The sequence below is a fragment of the Chrysochloris asiatica genome, unplaced genomic scaffold (assembly GCF_000296735.1).
Source record: "Chrysochloris asiatica unplaced genomic scaffold, ChrAsi1.0 scaffold00144, whole genome shotgun sequence".
In the NCBI taxonomy this organism is placed as follows: domain Eukaryota; kingdom Metazoa; phylum Chordata; class Mammalia; order Afrosoricida; family Chrysochloridae; genus Chrysochloris; species Chrysochloris asiatica.
The window spans coordinates 4652591-4672989 of NW_006408662.1; the positions used below are offsets into that span (position 1 = coordinate 4652591).

General features: G+C 40.6%; 1 protein-coding gene across 1 annotated transcript in view; it reads left to right on the forward strand.

Annotated features, from left to right (window-relative positions):
- The window catches only part of GMDS (GDP-mannose 4,6-dehydratase), an 809379-nt gene that overhangs the window by 627335 nt on the left and 161645 nt on the right, over positions 1–20399 (forward strand). Inside the window, exon 8 of the mRNA XM_006870563.1 lies at positions 6128–6246. Within this exon, the coding sequence (XP_006870625.1) occupies positions 6128–6246 (119 nt within the window). The remainder of the gene's footprint in view (positions 1–6127; positions 6247–20399) is intronic.

Sequence of the window (20399 nt, forward strand, 5' to 3'; positions counted from 1 at the left end):
AACAACAACAGACTTTACCTTTAAATATCAGTGGCCTGGAGCCCCCTTGAACTTCATTTGCCTCAAAAAGAAAATGCCTGTGAGGAATGATTTGACACTGCACTGTTCACTTGACAGGAAAGAATGCTTTTTATGTTGAAGAAACTGAAACCTTGGTACATTACTTAACTGGCTTCCTTTCTTTTCCTGTGGATGGATCAATAACAAGAAAGATGGGTGTTTTTCATTTGTACTGGTGACCAGCTCAATGGAAAAAGTAAGAATGTGAAGAAATGTCCAACTCAGCTCTGCCCTGAAAGAGTACGGAAAGCACATGGGGAGACAAAGAGACGCCTAAGCGTGTATCCCCAAGATTGTCTAGCCAAAGCCAGGTGGTGATTTTATCACAGACGGTGGCCTGGCTGTGTCATGGGTCATGTGGTTCTGCCTGTGAACAGGAAGGTGAGAGCTGGTGAACTTTTTCCTCAGCGTGCCATCCATCAGAGAATAAATGGACCAAATCAACGTGTGCAGCTGCGTATGAGCGAGAAACTCTCACACTGCAGTCTTTGTGACCTGGACACGGGCTAGCACCACAATGGGGTACAGTCGGCCTGGGCTGTGTGGCAAATTACTAAGCCATTATCACACCAGAGCACAAGATCATTTATCTTCTTCTTCACAGTGTCACCTGTTCATCCTTTACCAGTCAATGCCCATTAATTACGCTCAGTGGAAATTCAAACAAAGCCCCTTCCCTTCGTGAAAACCGGTAAACTATTCAGCAATAATAAATAAGTCTAGAGTTGTATATTCTTTCCCTTCTCATTCCCAGACTGCAGTCTGGTACAATCTGAACTTGAGAGGAAATGCTTAGGAATTGATAGGTCAGAGGTCACAGATAGTCTGATGGAAAAGAGCAGGCTCCTGGCACTCACCCTTGTGAAAGTGAGAAGCAACCCAGCCGAGAATGCTGTCAGGAATCAAAACAAGCACATGGAGCTTGTGCCCGGTGTTTAAAGTAATCCGCCATTAACCAGTAATCAAGTTTTCTCCTTTTATTTTTAGCAAGCTCTTGCCTTCTTTCACATGACAGATAATATGATTTTCTTTCGACCATTCTAGTACAACCACACTGTTTCCAAAGCAGGAAAAGAAGCTGAAAAGTCCTAAAAGACCTATCTGAAATGTTCTTTTTTAAAATGGAAATTTAAGTAAAATGCATTTAGATGTATTTACTCTGTTACATCTAATCCCTTGAAAAAATATTCATGTAGAAATTCTAGCCAGAAACATAATTTAATTTTTCCTAAAGACATTTAAAGTATCTGACGAAAGTCAAAATGTATGTGTGTGGGCGCATGTGCCTGTGCGCGCACACACACACACACACACACACACACACACACACACACTCTTGGGTAGAATGGCAGAATTGGCTTAGGAAGGAGGGTAGTGGCAGGATGGTCAGAGTGCAGGGTCAGTCCCAGGGAAGGCCAGCCATGCTGTGTGCCATTGGGCTTGGGGGAAACCAAGGCTGGTGATGTGAACTCTCTCCAATTACTAGACTTGAAACTACTGCACAGAACCTAGAAGAACCAGGTAGAGTACGCAGATAGGGAGGTCTCCGAAGAGAGGTTTACAGGCTAGAAGGACTGTTCAAAGACAGCCGGGTCACAGAGGACGATACGCCCCGTCCTCCCAAGCCTCTGTTAGTACATATTTTCTTGGACGCACGTTACCAAGAGGCAGATTTCGCAGGAACTTTATTACAAATGCACAAACTGATGCGTCCCCAAACTGGGCACATGACCAAGCTAAATTCCAGGCCCCATGTGTCCACTCAGCTCTGGGTTCATGGAGCTACACAGCTACTGTGCAGAGTTACCCCAATAAAAAGAACACCTTGTATCTTATGCCTTTTAAACACTAATCTGGCTTTTATTATTACCAATAATACACATTCAATTATTATTATTCACAGTATTTATGGCTTATAAAGGAGTCCTGATGTGGCGCTGTGGGTTAATGCGCCAGACTGCAAAGCCGTTTGAACTGCAAGGTCGGCAGTTCAAGCTCACTAGCTGCTCCTTGGAAACCCTATACAGGGTCACTATGGGTTGGAACCAACTCTATGGCACGTCACAACAACAACAACAATGGCTTATAAAGTTGTGGCAAATACTGAAATTAGCAAAAGCTGAACTATTGCTTCTAGGAGACATACAGGGTTCTAGAATTTCTGTGAGCCTCTGGTTACATTCAGCCTTGTTTGATGTGTGTTTCTGTTTAAAGACTCCTTGTTTAATATATATTGTTAATTCCTTAACATTAAACTATATGTGTGGTGCGGTGGGATAATGCCCTGGACCTCAAAGTTGGTTTGAACTAAAGGTTGGCGTTTCAAATTCACCAGCTGCTCCCCAGAAACCCTATACAGGGTCGCTATGAGTTGAACCTAACTTGATGGCACTTAACAACACTGACATTCCACATTAACATTCAACAGGACTATGACTCCTACCTGGAGTCATGGTGTGGTGCTGTGAGTTAATGCACCTGGACTGAAAAGTTGATTTGAATCACAAAGTCAGTGGTTCAAGCTCACCAGCTGCTCCATGGAAATCCTATGCAGGGTTGCTATAGGTTGGAAACGACTCGATGACACTTAACAACAAACATGACAAGGCTTATCTAGCACATATTTTTCTCCTAAGTCACATCATAGACTCTGGCATTTAGGAACACTAGTAACAGTCACTTAGCACTGCACTTGGGGGACATTATAAGCTGTAAAACCACCAAGAAAAAGCACAAAAACGTGAAAAACATGACCTTACGTAACTCATGAAAAGGATGCCGTGGTATGATTGCTGAAGCTCCTTACTCAGTCTTACACGTAGAGCAGCTTACAATATCACTTCTCTGTGCCCATCGATGAACTAATCGCTGCAGTGCCACGAGTGTGAATTTGGGTGTTACAGATAAATTTCAGCAGGTAGACAAATTCTCAAATATACAGTTTATGGTAATGAAACTCGACTATAATTAATATGATATTTAAAAATACTGTGACTATATTTATCAAGCATCATCTCTTAATACAAAATGCTACTGCTGATGTGAATAGAACTGTCACCTAGCCAAAACTTGCATCAGTCCGGTACTTAGCCTACCTGAGGTTGATGGCATTGCCCCACTCAACCTGCCTAATATCTGGGACATGTAAGACCACCCAAAGTCTTGTCTTCCAACTAAAACTGCTCCAGAAAACCATCTTGTAAGAGACCAAATATATAAAAGTGTCACAAGAAATTATTTTAAATAGAAGGGAAATGCTTTATTATTACTGTCAGCTGCCACCAATGAGATTAAATCAAGAGGAAGGAAACTTTTCAGATGAGCAATGGTGATTTGGTGGTAGAAATCTCATCTTCAGTATAGAAGACCCCACCATTTGTCAGTCAGTTGGTCATATTGTAGTGGCTTTCGTGTGATATACTGGAAGAGTGCCTCCAGTATTTAATATACCAGCAGGGTCACCCATGGTGGACAAGTTTCAGCTGAGCTTCCAGACTGAGACAGACTAGAAAGAAGGAGAGACAGGTTACCTCTGAACAGTTAGCCACTGTACACCGTGTGGACAGCAGCAGAACACTGTCTGATACAATGTCAGATGATGAAAACATTATGAATAACATTGGAACGTTGTGAGATATAGTGCCAAAAGAAGAGCCCTTCAGGTTGGAAGGCACTGAAAATAGGACTTTGCCTCTTCAAAGTAGAGTTAAATGGAGCAAAGCCTTTGAGACCTTCACTTGCTGGTGGGGCACAACTCAAAATAAGGAGAAATCACTACAAATATCCATTAATAATCAGAACATGGAAAGTATGAAGCTCGAATCGCGGAAAATTGAAGGATGTCAAAAATGAGATGGAATGCATAAAGATCAATTTCCTAGGCATTAATGAGCTAAAGGAGTCCTGGTGTGGCGCTGTGGGTTAATGCACCAGACTGAAAAGCCATTTGAACTGCAAGGTTGGCAGTTCAAGCTCACCAGCTGCTCCTGGGAGGTTGCTATGGATTGGAACCAACTCGACGGCACTTAACAATAACAACAATGAGCTAAAATTGACTGGTCTTGGCCATTTTGAATCTTACAATCCCATGGTTACTATGCCAGGAGCTACAAATTGAAGAGAAATGGTGTTGCATTCATTACTGAAAAGAATATTTCACAATCTTTCTTGAAGCACATGCTGTCTGTGATAGGATTGTATCCATACTCTGACAAGGAAGTTAATACCATTATTGTTCAAATTTTACATAAAGGCAGTGATGATGAAACTGAAGAATTCTACCAAATTCTTCAGTCTGGGCTCAATCATAACAAGTGTGAGGATGATGCAGGGTCGGACAGCCTTGGGTCTTTAAGAGTTGGAACCACCTTGAAAGCACTTAGTAACAACAACAACAACAGTATAGGAGACCTGGGATTGATTCACAGCTGTCTTAGGCTGGGTTGCTAGTGGTGCGATAGAGAGCGAGAGAAGGAGACAGAGAGACAGATCTTTATACCCAGGAATGGCTCGCACAGTTGTCGAGGTTGGCAAGTTCTTAGCCCATGGGTCGGATGTCTGCCTGAAGGCCTCTCCTGACTCACTTAGCTACAGAGGCTGGTGAATCTATAATCAGCAGATCAAAAGGCAAGCTTCCGGCTGCAAAAGGCAATGAATCCAAGATCAACAGGTAAAATGGCAGGCTGCTGACAATCTCCCAGGATTGTCAGGCAATACAGCAGACTGCTGGCTCAAGTCAAAGAACCAGAGGTCAGATGAGGAGCCGGATGCAGGAGGCAGACCCTGGAAAAAGCCAACAAGCTTTTCCCCAAGCTTCCATTATGTTGGAAGCAGGCCTCACCCCCAAAGAAAGGTCCATTCAGTTGGTTGGAGGTTGACAGCAGATAAACATGGAAGTGATTACATGATAGTAGATCGCATCGGGGGATGACCACATCTTCACCACTCAACCACCAAGCATAATGATCCAGTCAAATTGACACACAACCTTAAGGATCTCAATGGCCAATGCATGTCAGGCGTAGCCAAGACCCGCCTGCCTGTGGAGGGTTCTGTGTTGATATGAGGCTGAACAAGTCTCCACAGAGGTGCTAGACTAAAATAGACTAGGAAGAGTGGACTACAATCTGCTTCTGAAAATCAGCTGATGAGAACCCTAAGGGTCACGAGAGTGTGGTCATGAGGATAAAGCTGGCCTGGCCAACATCTCATTCCCTGTGCATGAGGCTATGAGGAACTGGAGGCTAACTCCACAGCAGCTGACAATAACAACAAAACTTTGTCAATATGCATAATGTTGTTCTTTTTATGTGCCATCGAGTTGTTTCCAACTCATTGCCACCCTGTATGGGGTTCCATGGCCTTACATCTCTGTGAGAACAGAAAGCCACATCTTGTAGTTTGCAGTCCAGTGCTTACCATACAGAACCACCATTGGGTATTTTATTGAAAGAAATTAAGTTGTTTAGTACCGTCAAGTCAGTTCCAACTCATACTGACCCTGTGTTAGGGTTTCTGAGGAACAGCTGGTGAGGTCGAACCAACCTTGTGGTTGAGTGCTTTATCCCACAGTGCCACACTAGGACTCCCATGTCACATTAAGTCATGTTTAATTGGCAAATGTTTTGTTAGGTGTATTTTGACCTCTATAAATCAAGAATCAAGCAGTGCCAAGACATGCTCCCCAGGCCTTGGAGTCTCTCTCTGTAACACTGACGTAAGAATTGATACTAACAAACTACCAAGTTGATTCTGATGTGTATTAAAGTTTGAGAACGACTGCTGTAGTTAGGCTATACTATGAAAGCCATTGTCTAGCTATTTATGGAGTCTTGGTGTGGCATTCTAGGATAAGCTCTGGACTGCTATCCATCAGGCTGGCAGTACAAATCTACCAGCCTCTTCTTGGAAACCCTAAACAGAGTCGCTATGTGTTGGAACTGACTCAAAATCACTTAAGAACAATTACTATATATGTTCATATCAAATTTTGTGCATTTGATGATATTGTATTGCCAAAGGGGCCACTTGCTACAACTTCATTTTGCCTTATTCTCTCTCTCTCTAGGCTATGTGGCTGATGCTGCAGACTGAGGAACCGGAGGACTTTGTCATTGCCACTGGAGAAGTCCATAGTGTTCGAGAATTTGTCGAGAAATCATTTCTGCACATTGGAAAAACCATTGTGTAAGTGTAGCCTTTATGGCCCCTCATCGGACCTGTTCTCCATAGGAAATATAGGGAGCATCAACAGAGAGCAGGAGCTTGTTTCTCTACCTCCGACCTCAGTTTAATGTTACATGTTTCTCACCATCCAGTCTCTTACTGTGATTTTACTGTGGTTTATTTGGTGTGGCATTGTAGAATAAACACTGGACTGGTAGCTGTAAGGTCAAACCCACCTTGGAAACCCTATATAGGGTCACTGTGAGTCAGAACCAACTCAACTGAACGCAACAGTTTTGTTTCAGAGACCTGGTGTGAGTGACACTGTAGGGTAAGCACTGGACTACTAACCACAAGGTTGGCGATTCAATCCACTCCTGGGAAACCTTATGCAGGGTTGCTTTGAGTGGGAACCAACTCCAAGGCACTTAACAACAACAACAATTTTTTTTAACCAGAGAAATTTGAGATTAATGTGATAATATTATACAATCACTTTTAATACTTAAACTTTATTTTTTTATTTTGAAATTATCAAAGAATTTATAGAAAAATTTCAAATTATTAGACAGAATCTTCTTTTTCATCTACCATTAAGAGTAACTTGTGTACTTGATGTCCCATCATCCTGAATACTTTTGTGTATGCTTGAAACAAATAATGACACTTTCTTACAAAGCCGCAATATAATCACCACGATCAAGATGTTCACACTGAACAACTGCTACCATCTAATCCTCAAATCTCCTTGGGTTTTGCCAGTTGAATCAGTACTATGTTGCTTTTGTTGTTAAGTATCATCAAGTCTGTTCCGAGTCATAGCAACCCTGCATAGGGTTTCCAAGAGCAACCAATGGGTTTGAAGTACCAACTTTGTGGTTCATTATCCAGTGCTGATCCAGTGTTTAATCATGGACAGCATGGGTTTGAAGTGCCAACTTTGTGGTTCGTTATACAGTGCCAAAATGATCCAGTGTTTAATCATGGACAGCACTTACCTGTATTATACAAATTTTAAGATGAGATTTTTACTAGAATATTTGAAAGGTTTGTGGCAAGTACTTTTTTAAAAATTAAAGATTCATTTTTAAGATCTAAGAAAGGACTTCTGGATAGGACTAAGTAACAAAAACCAAATTTAGCCTTCTCTCTTAAAAAACTAGAAAACGCGTTGGCTACCCAAAATGGGGGGGGTGGGGGGCGGCTACAAAGGCACGAAGTGACAAGCTTTCAAGTGGGAGCCTAGATCCAGAGGGTGTGGAGGAAGACAGAATCTCCATGAAGTAGTATCCAGTCTGTATGGGCGGGACTGATGAAAGAAGATAGGGATGGCTCTCATGTGGCACAATAGTGAATAATTGCTAACAGAACTGACTGTGAAGGGTTAGAAATGTAAAGGTGGATGTTTTGTAGTAAAAGGAGGGGAGTGGTTGACTTTGCAGTCCAGGAGTGGAGGTCCCTGGGACCATCATGGGAGAAGAGCAGAGTGCAGGACCCTACCCAGAGAAACAGTGACGCCAGAGATGGAGGCAGAGATGATGACGTGGAGAGATGGAGTGGCTGGGGACTCTAGACCCAGAGAGAGAGAGGCACTGTGTGCTGATGACCAGAGGGTAGGCTTGCGGGGTATACCCTTTGGCTGGTTGATGATGCATGGAGGGGATTGTAATCATAGCAATGAAATGATATACAATAGGATGAATGTAAAGCTAATGTTCTCCCATGTAAACTATCATATAATTCACAATAAAACATTAGAAAACAAAAATGAAGCAATAAAAAAAACAAACCACCATAGAAAACTAAACTAATTACATGACAGGAGGCAGTGTACGTCTGTGGTCCCTCACAGAGAGGAGACGACTCAGGTCACCTCTGCAGTCACCCAAGCTCTCTTCCTGGAGGCACATTCTGGACTGTGGAACATGCAAGGGAAATCCAAGCAGATGACAGATGTATGGTAGAGTTGCAGAGACAGAAATCAGAACTCACAAAGCACCTGGATTTTATGGGGCAGAATTCTGGAAAGGTATGATCTACAAAGAGAAAGAATCAGATACCTGCCTGGGGTCCCTTTGAACCTTTGCAGAATAAGAAGATGTATGTGTCTAAGGAGAAACTCAACAAGCTTAGAGAAAGAACCATTTGGCAACTGGGAGCTGAATGTTTTTTAGAACTCACCAAGGCTGGAATGCATACAACTTTCAATCAGCCATAATGGAGAAGAAGCCTAGTGGATCATTCAAGAAAATTCTTACAGGTTCCGGAAGGGCCTCAGTAATGGGACGGCCCCTAGATTAACGTTTACTCTAAACTTGAGTGAACAAAATTTAAATCAAATTGGATTTAACTACCTACCATAACAAAGCCCAACATTTTCCACTGGCAGATAATAAAATCTAGACACTCAATAACGTACAATACAGCATTAATCTGAAATTTGTAGGCATATCAGCAACCAAGAAAATGTGACCCATAGCCGGGAGAAATGTCAATCAATAAAAATGATGTGAGAAATCATTAAGGTGAGAGAACAAGCAGGTGAGACTTAAAATTGCCATTATAACAACGTTCAAGTGTTTTAAGAAAACATGGATAGTGAGGAGACAGGTGGAAAGTATTTTTTAAAAGAAGAAAGCCCAGCTGACGCTCTGACAGATGAAAAATGAAATATCTGAAATGAAAGTGCCAATGGTGGAATTGAGAGCAGATTAGATTCTGCAGAAGAAAAGACTGGAGAATTTGTAGACATAACAATGGAACCTGATCTAAGAGGAAACACAGGGATAAAAAAATTTTTTTTTAAACTGGAGAAGAAGGGAGGAAGAAAAGAAGAGTATCTCAGTGACCTGTAGAATAATATCTAGCATTCTCACATATAAGGGGTCTTCAAACAGTTTCTGGAAACAGTCCTGCGGTATTGGTGATTACAAGTAGGTACATGGATTGGAACACAGTCTGAGCAGGTGTGAGAGGGAGATTAGAAGTGTATGCATGAATAGGTTAGGCATTTAGCTTTGCTGCAAATATACCCATGAATGTGATAGAACATAGAGGAGGCAAAGTTATAAACGTCTTAGACAAAACCAAACCCCTTTAGGGAATGAGTCACTGGGCCTGGGGACTTGGCAATGAAATCCGTAGTTCCATATGCTCTTCTAAATCCGGTTTGAACCTCTGGAAGTTCTCTATCAATGTATGGTTGCAACTGTTTTTTTTTATTATCTTAGCAAAATTTCACTTGCATTGTAACAAATGGTACTGGGAAAATAGATAGGTGTATGGGGTGGGGCGACTGTGAACCTCAACCCATATCTCTCACCATAAACAAAACCAAACTTGAAAAGGATCGTAAACCTAAATGTAAGTGCTAAAAATCGTAAAACCACTACATGATAGCACAGGAGAAAGTCTTCGTGGTTCTTTGGGATAGATCCGGGTGTCTTAATGTTGTCTTATTATTGAGTCATGTTGCTGTTATTGTTAAATGGGAGTGTATGTATTTGGGATACGAAGTTTAGGTGTCTTTTTGAGGGGGGTGGGGAGTGGTGTGAGAAAGGCACGGAGGCTGGGGTTTGATTGCCTGGGACAGCTCAAGACCAATTCCTATGAGGCAGAGATCAGATATGCCTCTCACTCCAAGCTTCAGCGCCGCTCTACTTTTCTGCTGGGTCTGAGAATTTATTGCAGTCACTACACAGAACTGAAATAATACTTGAAATTGTGGGAATGATTAGGGACGTTAATAGGTTCCATTTCAGAACACAGGTTTGCAATGCCTAGTCACAGCTGTGCACACGTCTCTCTGCCCCTTGGTAGGACTGCCCTGCTTAGACAATGTTACAGTGCTCTCTTAGGACTGCTAATACTGTCCTCAAGGAGCTCTGGTAGCATAGTGGTTATGAATTGGTCTGCGAGCCGCAAGGTCACCAGTTCGAAACTACCAGCTGTTAGAAAGATGAGGCTTTCTGCTCCCATAAAGATTTACAGCCTCGGAAACCCTGTACAGGGTCACTATGAGTATGAACCGACTCAACGGCACATAACAACAACAACAACAATACTGCCTTCAAGACACACCTTTCTACCATAAACCTCAGCCTGAAGGCAATCAGCTCCATGGGTCAGCAAACTGAGCTCCTCCAGTGAAGTTCCAGGAGATACCCAACTCCAACCCAAAGCCACTCACCTCTACTTGCTATCTGAACTGGGAAACCCACTGTTCTGTCATGCTGTGCTCTGGTTTCCGGTTCTACTGTTCCTCGGCCACTCCTCCAATGTCAGTTTTCCATCCTGAGATGAGAGGTCCAATGCACACGATATTCTGGGTCCAAATGACCCACACCACTCCTGGCTCTACTTCCTTGATGGTAGTGAGATTTCCCCCCACCCCCACCCCCACCCCCACCCTCACCCCCACCTGCTTCTGAGATTGCTCATTTTATACCCACGTTAGAATTTCAAGGTTTCACAATTAACACTATTAATAATCATTTACAACTGAACCATAATCTACCAGCATCTCCCCCCACCTTCTCTTATCCAAAGCCATCAGGAAAAAGTAGTTTGTTGGGAATTACTAAGACAGTGGGTAGAAGAAATATATTCAACAATTTACAATAATTCACCACATTACAGGTGGTTTTTTTCCACATATCTGTTTTGCAACCCATTACTTTCCTTTTCCATTTCTTTTTTTCTTTTCTTTTCTTTTAGTTTTTATTATGACTTGAGTGGTAGTTTACATGAGAAAACAGTGGTTTTACACTCATCGTCTCATTGCAATGATTGCAATCTCCTCCATGCATCATCATTCAACAGTATTTGCTTCTATTCCCTCTGGGTTTTGTTCTTGTTTGTTTGCTATTTGTTTGTTTGTTTTTTGGGGAAGATGTACACAGAAACACTCAGGAATATATACTCATTTAAACAACCTAAGGGCACATTTGGCAAGCCTGCCTCCTGGTCGCCAGCACACAGCCTTTCTCTTTCCATGAGTCTAGAGTCCTCAGCTGCTCCCTCTCTCCATGTCCTCATCTCTGCCTCCATCTCTGGTGTTGCTGCTTCTCTGGATAGGATCCCGCATTCTGCTCATGCTCTTCTCCCTTGATAATCCTAGGGTGCTTTTTCCTTAGATTGCAAGATTATTCCGTTTGTTACAAAACTTTTACCTTTACAGTTGTGACAGTTGCAATTAGTCATGATAATAATTATTCACTATTGAATCATAAGAATCTTATCCCCATCACCTTCCACCAGACCCCTCTAGACTCATTTTCCTAGTCTTAATAGTACCTTTCAAGAAGTAAAAAAATTTAATTTTCATATAGCTCAGTTAATCAAATTTTTAATGGTATTTTTTTTTTTTTGTATAAGTGTGTTTGCATTAAATCTACAGATCAACTTGTAGAGAAGGCAAGGATTTTGTAGGATTTCAAAAGCAAGAATGGTCAAAGAAAAGTAAGATGAAATGAATATCTCTGCTCTTTCAAAATGACCATTAAGAAAACAAAATTTCTCAATAGTCTGGTAGAAAATAAATCTAACATGTATTATCTAAGACATGGCATGCATTTAGAGCTTGCAGACTCTTATAATTAGAAAAATAGCTAAAAAAAGGACAAAACATTGGAACAAATATTTCACACTAGAAAATATAGACATGACCATTGTTGTTAGTTGTTGTTGTTAAGTGCTCTCGAGTCTGTTCCAACTCATAGTGACTCTAGCTATGTGTGGTGGTGATGGTTATGTGCGGTGTAGTCGGTTCCGACTCATAGATCGTTATGTACAGGGTTTCCGAGACTATAAATCTTTATGGAAGCAGAAAGCCTCATCTTTCACCTGTGGAGCAGCTGGTAGTTTCGAACTGCTGACCTTGCGGTTCGCAGCCCGATTTGTAACTACCAGAGCTCTGTATACTGCAACAAAACAGTGCTCAGTCTTGCTCTGTTCTCATAGTCACCGTTCAGTTTGAGTTCATTGTTGCAGCCTATGTCATTGTACATTGAGCATCTTTCACTTTCTTACTGACCCTCTGTTTTACTAAGAAGGATACCCTTCGCCAGTGACAAGTCTCTCCTGATAACATATCCAAATACATAAGCTGAAGTCTCGCCATTCTCACTTCTTAGAAGCATTCTGACTATACATTTTCTAAAACAAATGTGTTCATTCTCCTGGAAGTTCATGGGATACTCAATATACCTCACCAACATTTCAATGAATTCAAATGCATTAATTCTTTTTGGGTCCTTCTTTCTAGTTGTCAAAAATACCATGACTTAAGTCAAAGTGATAGTTTTGCTTTTTAAATTGTTTTAAAAGGTCTTTTGCAGCACATTTTCCCAGTTCAATACATTGTTTAATTTCTTGACTACTGCTTCCATGGGTGTTGATTATGGATCCAAGTAAAATGAAATCATTGACATCAATCTTTTCTCCATTTATCATGAAGTTGCTTATTGGTTCAGTTGTGATAACTTTTGCTTCCTTCGTATTGAAGGGCGATCCATACTTAAAGCTGTGGTCTTTGATCTTCATCAGTTAAGTATTTGAAGTCCTCTTCACTTTCAACACGCAAGCTTGTGTCATCTGTAGGTCACAGGTTGTTAATGAGTTGTTCTCTAATCCTGATGCCGTGTTCTTCTAGCTTCTTGGATTATTTGCTCAGCATGCACTTTGGATAAGTATGGTGAAATGATACAACCCTAATGCACACCTTTCCTGACATTAAATCATACAGCATCCCCTTCTTCTGTTTAAATGACTATGTACAGGTTTCACATGAGCACAATTAAGTATTCTGGAATTCCCATTCTTAAGAATGCTATTCATAATTTGTTATGATCCATGCAGTTGAATGCCTTTGCGTAGTCAGTAAAACACAGGTAAATATCTTTCTGATATTCCCTGCGCTCAGCAAAGATCTATCTGACATCAGCAATGATATTGCTCGTTCCACTCTTCTCTTCTGATTCCATCTTGATTTTCTGTCATTTCCCTGTTCTTTTACTGCTGCAACCATTTTTGAACCATTTTCAGCAAAAAGTTTTTGTTTGTGATGTAATAATATTATTCAGTAATTTCCACACTCTGTAGGATCTCCTTTCTCTGGAATGGGCACAAATACGGATCACTTTCAGACAGTTAGCCATGTACCTCACGGCTTGAATGTTTTCTTCAGTTCTCTCAGCTTGAGAAATGCTGAGCATGTTCTTCCCTTTTGGTTTTATAACTCCGGGTCTGAGCAAATTTCATTATAATATCTGACTTTGTCTTCTTGATCCACCCTTGGAAATCTTCCATACAGTTCTTTTATTTCATTTGTTTTATTTGATTTAGCGACTCTGTGTTCAAAACCAAATTTCAGAGTCTGTCCTGACGTTTGTTTTGGTCTTGTCATTCTTTCCTGTCTTTTTAATGACCGTTTGCTTTCTTCATGTATGGTATCCTTGATGTCATCCCACAATCTGTCTGGTCTTCAGTCATTAGTGTTCAGTGGATCAAATCTATTTTGGGTATGGTGTCTAAATTTAGGGGGAATATACTCAAGGAGCTCTGGTAGCATAGTGGTTACGAATTGGGTTGCGAACCTTAAGGTCAGCGGTTCGAAACTACCAGCCACTCCGTGGGAGAAAGATGAGGCTTTCTACTCCCATAAGGATTTATCGCTATGGGTCGGAACCGACTCGACGGCACTTAACAACAACAACATACTCAAGGTCATACTGTGGTTCTTGGGGACTTGTTTTAATTTTTTTCAGCTTCACCTTGAATATGAATAAGTGCAATTGATGGTCTGTTCACAGTCGTCTCTGTCCTTGTCCGGCTGCAGATTTTGTGCTCCCCTACCATCTGTTTCTATGCAGTTGATTTGGTCCCTGCATAGTCCAGCCAGTGAGGCCCACATGTGTAATCAATTTATGTTGTTTAAAAAAGTGTATTTCCAATCAAGAAGTTGTTGGTTTTGCAGAATTCTATCATGAGAGTTCTGGCATAAATTCTGTCATCAAGGCCATATTTTTAAAAGGGGCTCTGGTAGCGTAGTGGTTACGAATAATCAGGCTGCTAACCTCAGGGTCAGCAGTTCGAAACTACCAGCTGTTCCACAGGAGAAAAATGAGGCTTTCTGCTCCTGTAAAGATTTACAGCCTCAGAAACCCTGTACAGGGTCACTGTGAGTCAGAACCAACTCCATGGCTTATAACCACCACTACCCACCAACCCTTCTTTGTTTCCAACTTTCACATTCCAAACACCAGTAATTGTCAGTGCATCTTGATTACTTGTTTGTTCAATTTCAGACTGCAAAAATTGGTAAAAATCTTCAGTGTCTTCATCTTTGGCAATAGTGGTTGGTACTTACATTTGAATAATAGTGATATTAGCTGGTCTTCCTTAATGTCATTGTTAAGTGCCCTCAACTTGGTTCCTACTCATAATGACCCTGTATAGGGGTTTCTGAGGAGCGGCTGGTGTGGTTGAACCACTGACCTTGCTGACTTTGCAGTCCAGCTCATTAACCCACAGCACCACACCAGGACTCAGGTCTTCCTTACAGAAAATAGCCCATCATTGATAGAATTGCACTTTAGGATAGATCTTGAAGTATTCTTTCTGACAATGAGTATGACACCGTATCTCTTCAACTTTTCATTCCTGGCATAGGAGTTTTCTGGTTCAAAATGGCCAATATCAGTTCATTTCAACTCACTAACACCTAGGTTTTGATGTTTTCCAATTGGTGTAGATTCATATCAACTCACTAATACCTAGGTTTTGATGTTTTCCAATTTGTAAAGATTCATATTTTGTACATTCTATGTTCTGATTACTAAGTGATGTTTGCAGTGGTTTCTTCTCATTTTGAATTATGCAGCAAATGAAGGTCCTGAAAGCATTACTCCTTCCTGTCATTCAGGTCCCTATACTTTGAAGAGATGACTTTCCCCCAATCTTCTTTTGAGTGCCTTTCAACTTGAAGGGCTCGTATTCCACTGCTGTTCATAAGGTTCTCACTGACCAGTTGTTTCAGCAGATCACCAGGTCCTCTTTCCTAGTCTCTCACAGTCTGGAAGCTCCCCTGAAACATGATCGTGCTGATATTGGAAATACCAGTGGCCCAGCATCCAGCATAGCAGGAACACAAAGCCACCAACAAACGGACAGATGAGTGTGACCTATAGTCATCATTAAGCACAGGGAAATATGTCCAATACGATTAGTCATCTATCTGGTAAATGTACACATTAAAAGTACAATGTGATTATCTCTGTGCCCCCTTTAAAGTAGCTTACACTGAAAAGTTTGGCAATGTCAAATGTTGATGAGAATGTGGAACAGTGGAAACTCTCATACGTTACTCAAGGAAATAAGAAATGGCGCAAACACTTCGGACAACAGTTTGGCCAGCAATCCTACTCCTAGACATTTACCAAAGAAAAATGAGAATTTAGGTTCCCAGGAAGATTTGCGCATCAGTATTCATGGTACAACTATTCCCTAGGAAACATTTCCTACCCCACTTTCCAATCAACCAGATAATGGATAAACAATTAAATACTACTCTGTAATGAAATAAAAAGAAGTAAACCTCTGATAGACACTCAGCATGAATACATTTTTTAATTATTATGCTTAGTGAAAGAAGTCAGACACAAAAGAATAAATGATTTTATGAGGGGCTCCAAGAAGTTTGTGGAAAATAGAATGAAAAATAATGGCGTTGTTCCAAGAGCATTTTGAAATCTCATATGCAATATGATATTCTAGGAAACACTAATTTTTAGTGATAGAAAACAAATTAATCATGGGCTATGATTGGGAATGCGTTTGGAGTTGATTCTACCAACCCATCATGTTCTTTTCTAGCGATTTTACAAAATTCATTAAACTGCATACATAGTATAGATTTAAATTAGTAAGGTTCATTTAAAAGAATGGGGTGGCGGATGGAAAATCTGGGACTTCAGTACCATCATTAAGGAAATTTATATTAAAATCCTGTATAAGAAACAGATAGGAAATGGTCTTTTGGCATTCAAAATAGAGTAACAGATATTTGTATATCTGAGTCCTTTCCTCTTTTTCTGTAGTAGCATTTGTTATTGGTAATTTCCCTCCCCACTCCATCAAGAAGAGGAGACCCAGGAAAGCCTGGTCCAGGCAATTAAACTGCAACTAAGGATTTACACCCTCGGAAACCCTGTACAGGGTCGCTATGGGTCGGAACCGACTCGATGGCACTTAACAACAACAACAACTACTTTAAAGTTTAGGCAGGGACCTCTTTTGAAGCCTTCATTTTGTTTCAGATGACGGTCTACACCACAGATTAAACTTTTTGTTGTTAAGTGCTATGGAGTCCGTTCTGATTCAAAGCGACCCTGTGTAGGGTTTCCAAGGAGCAGCTGGTGGGTTTGAAAGTTCTTTTTGTTTTGTTGTTAAGTTCTGTGGAGTTGGTTCCTATTCATAGCGGCCCTGTATAGGGTTCCCAAGGAGCAACTGGTGAGTTTGAACTGCCAACCCTGCAGCTCAAACTGAGCTTTCAGTCCAGCACATTATCCTTCAGCGCCACACCAGGACTCCTTGAAAGCTCTCAGTCATGTGTGTATACATACATATATATATTTTTAAAGTTTTTATTATGAATTGAGTGATGGGAGAACATCGGTTTTACACTCATCATTTCATTACAATGATTGCGATCTCCTCCGTGCATCATCATTCAACAGTGTTTGCTTCTATTCCGTCTGGGTTTTTTTTGTTTTGTTTTGTTGTTTGAGGGGGGGTGTACACAAAAGCACTCAGGAATATGTAATCATTTAAACATCCCAAGGGCACGTTCTGCAAGCCTGCCTCCTGACCAACAGCATACAGCCTTTCTTTTTCTATGAGTCTAGAATCCTCAGCTGCTCTATCTCTCCATGTCCTCATCTCTGCCTCCATCTCTGTATATGTTTTTAAATAAAAGTGCCTTTTGATTGTATATGAAATTTTGAAATAAAAATAGTTTTTCAAATTTTTTCAGAAAAGACCTGGATGTGAGGTGCTGGTAATTCTAGATGAACAGTGGCCTGACTTTGTTCCTTTAGTGAATCTTCTCAGTGGTCATACATCAGCTGGTAGCTGTTCGCTCTTGCCCTGCTTTCTGTAGACCCCTCATTTGTTTCAGGTCTGCCTCAGTCACACTAGTTGAGTTGTGTAAGCAGAACATTCAAAATGCATATTATTCATTTGTTGTTGTTGGTTCTGACTCATAGCAACCCTATGCACAACAGACGGAAACACTACTGGTCCATCCTCACAGTTGTTGTTGCATTTGAGCCCATTGTTGTTGTCACTGTGTCAATCTAGCACCTTGGGTGTCCTCCTCTTTTTCGTTGACCCTCCACTTTACCAAATATGATGTCATTCTCCAGGGATCGGCCCCTCTGAGAACATGTCTGATCGTATAAGAGACTGAGTCTCACCGTCCTGGCCTCTAAGGAACATTCTGGCTGTACTTTTTCCAAGACAGATTTGTTTGTTCTTCTGACAGCCCATGGTACTCTTAATGTTCTTCTCCAACATCGTAATTCAAATGTATTGATTCTTTGTGGCCTTCCTTATTCATTGTTCAACTTTCACATCCATATAATACAATTAAATATCTTAGCTTGGGCGAGGCGCACCTTTACCCTCAAACTGGTATTTTTGCTCTTGACTACTTTAAAGAGGTTGTTTGCAGTATATTTGCTTAGTACAATTCATTGTTTGCTTTCTTGACTGCTACATGTTGTTGTTGTTGTTAAATGCCATCGAGTGGGTTCTGACCCATAGCAACCCTGTGTAAGGTTTCCAAGGAGCATCTGGTGAGCTTGAACTGCCAGTCTTGTGGTTCAAACCGACTTTGCAATCCAGCGATTAACCCATGGTGCCTCACCAGGATTGCTGCATAGCTTGACCAAAATATGACATTCCTTCACAAGGCCAAATAATAAAATCATGATGGCTTAGTGAATGTTCTCTGTCATTTTGTCTTATTGTTTATTTTCCTTCCACTTTCTTTCCTCTGGATCTTCCTTAAGCCCCTTGCATCAGCATACCAATCTCAGCTGGAAGAAGAGTCAGAAAGCCACAGGCAATTCCCTGTGATGGCCAGGATGCACCGTGGCTCCAGAGTCCCGGCTGCAGCTGGTGAACTTTTGACAAGGGCAGTGAGTCTTTCATGGGAACGATGTCTTCCCCATCAGTAACCAGGCAGATGAACAAAGAAAACGCAATGTGGTCTGAACACATCTAAGAAGGGCAATTGATAGTGTCATACTTTAGAAATCTTCATTTTATTACAATTGGAGAAAACCTGTTTTTATAGAACTTCAGTAGTACATGCCCCTCTCTCCCAAGGATGTTATTTTAAAGTATGTTATGATTTGGCAATTCTGTTCCTAAACCATTTGTCCTTATCTGCATATAATGTTGCATATCATTGAGGTTAGAAGCACAGTTTTTATGCCAAACTATCTGGTTTCGGGAAGTCCTGGTGTGGCTCTGTGGGTTAATGCACTGAACTCAAGGACGGTTTGAATCACAAGGTTGGTGGTTCAAGCTCACCAGCTCTTCCTTGGAAACCCGATACAGGATTGCTATGAGTTGAAACTGACTCGATGGCATTTAATAACAATATCAACAAAATTGTTTGGGAGTCCTGATGTGGCACTGCAAGATAAGCACTAGACCTCAAGGTCAGTTTGAACTACAAGGTTGGCGGTTCAAGCTCACCAGCCACTCCTATCCTCTATGACTCTATGACTCATAGAGACCCTATGTAGGGTCTCTATGAGTCATAACTGACTCAATATCACTTAACAACAACAACCTGGTCTTGAGTTACAGCTCTACGTCTCTGTGTTCAGAAGATTATTTAAATGCGAATCAAACTAGTTGACATTGAATTGAATTTGTCCTCTTAGAAACTGAGGTCAAAAGAATTGCCTGGACTTTCTATTCCTATCATTAATAAATTGAATTCTCTCAGATGAGATGAAGAGATCTTAAAAGCAAGAGCCATGCCTTCCTCTTCCCTTTAGTGTGGTTCAGAAAGATCTAGAGTAAAAGCTGACTGGCATCTCCAACACATAAAACCAGAATTTCTGAAAAGTGATTCTGGTGGTACCCACCTAAAGTGTTCTCTGATATGAAATGAGGTACTGGGCTTTCTTGGATAAGGCAAAGAGCCATGCATTTTACCCAATAATAACTAAATATCCAACACACCCCCCACCAGTGCTTGATGAATTGCTGTTATTGATAAGTGCCATTGAGTTGGTTCTGACCTATAGCAACCATGTATAGGGTTTCCAAGGAGTGGCTAGTGACCTTGAACCGCCGACCTTGTGGTTCAAGCCAACTTTGCAGTCCAGCGCATTAACTTGCAGTGCTATATTTTCATATAAATTAAAATTTTAACTCATAAAGTAGTTTGCTTACTTCAAAAATGATAGTAGGCCATCCATAAAAAAATAATCTTGGAAATTTGAGATTGTCCAAGAGATTTCGTTTGTTCTGTTTTAGAAGCATTTACCATGCATTCATTTGTTTTAATTTCATGATTAAGTGACAGTCCATAAACCAGCATCATTTCTATGGTGTCTTAAGGTAAGACAATATTGTTTCTGAAGTGTAATAGTTAGAACAAAAAATGTTAATTTTAATTACTTTATATGTAATTTTCCCCTCATTGGCCTAGACTTTCTCCCTTACTTTTAATCAGCTTACTTATAAATTTTGTTTTGCTTAAAAATATTATTCACATGACTAATTATATTAATTAGAGAACATGAGTGTGTGAGCGAAAATATGACCTTTCCTTAGTTTAAATAAAATTCTGGGAACTGAAAACAAATAAACACTAAAAGTAGAAGAATGTAAAATAATCTTTGCAATATAATTTTATCATCTGGATTGTTACAAATCCTTTATTTCATGTTTTTAAGCAAATAGTTCAAGTTTCAAGAGAATTGCCCATATTGTTTTATGGACTTCAAAATTAAAAAGTAATTTTGCATTGATTATGTTTCAGTTTGATATACTTTTAAACTCTTTTAATATAGGTCATATTGCTTCTACATAACCTTTGAAAGTTTTAATTTAGAAGTATAGCTTAGTGAAAAATAATACCTTCCATTCAA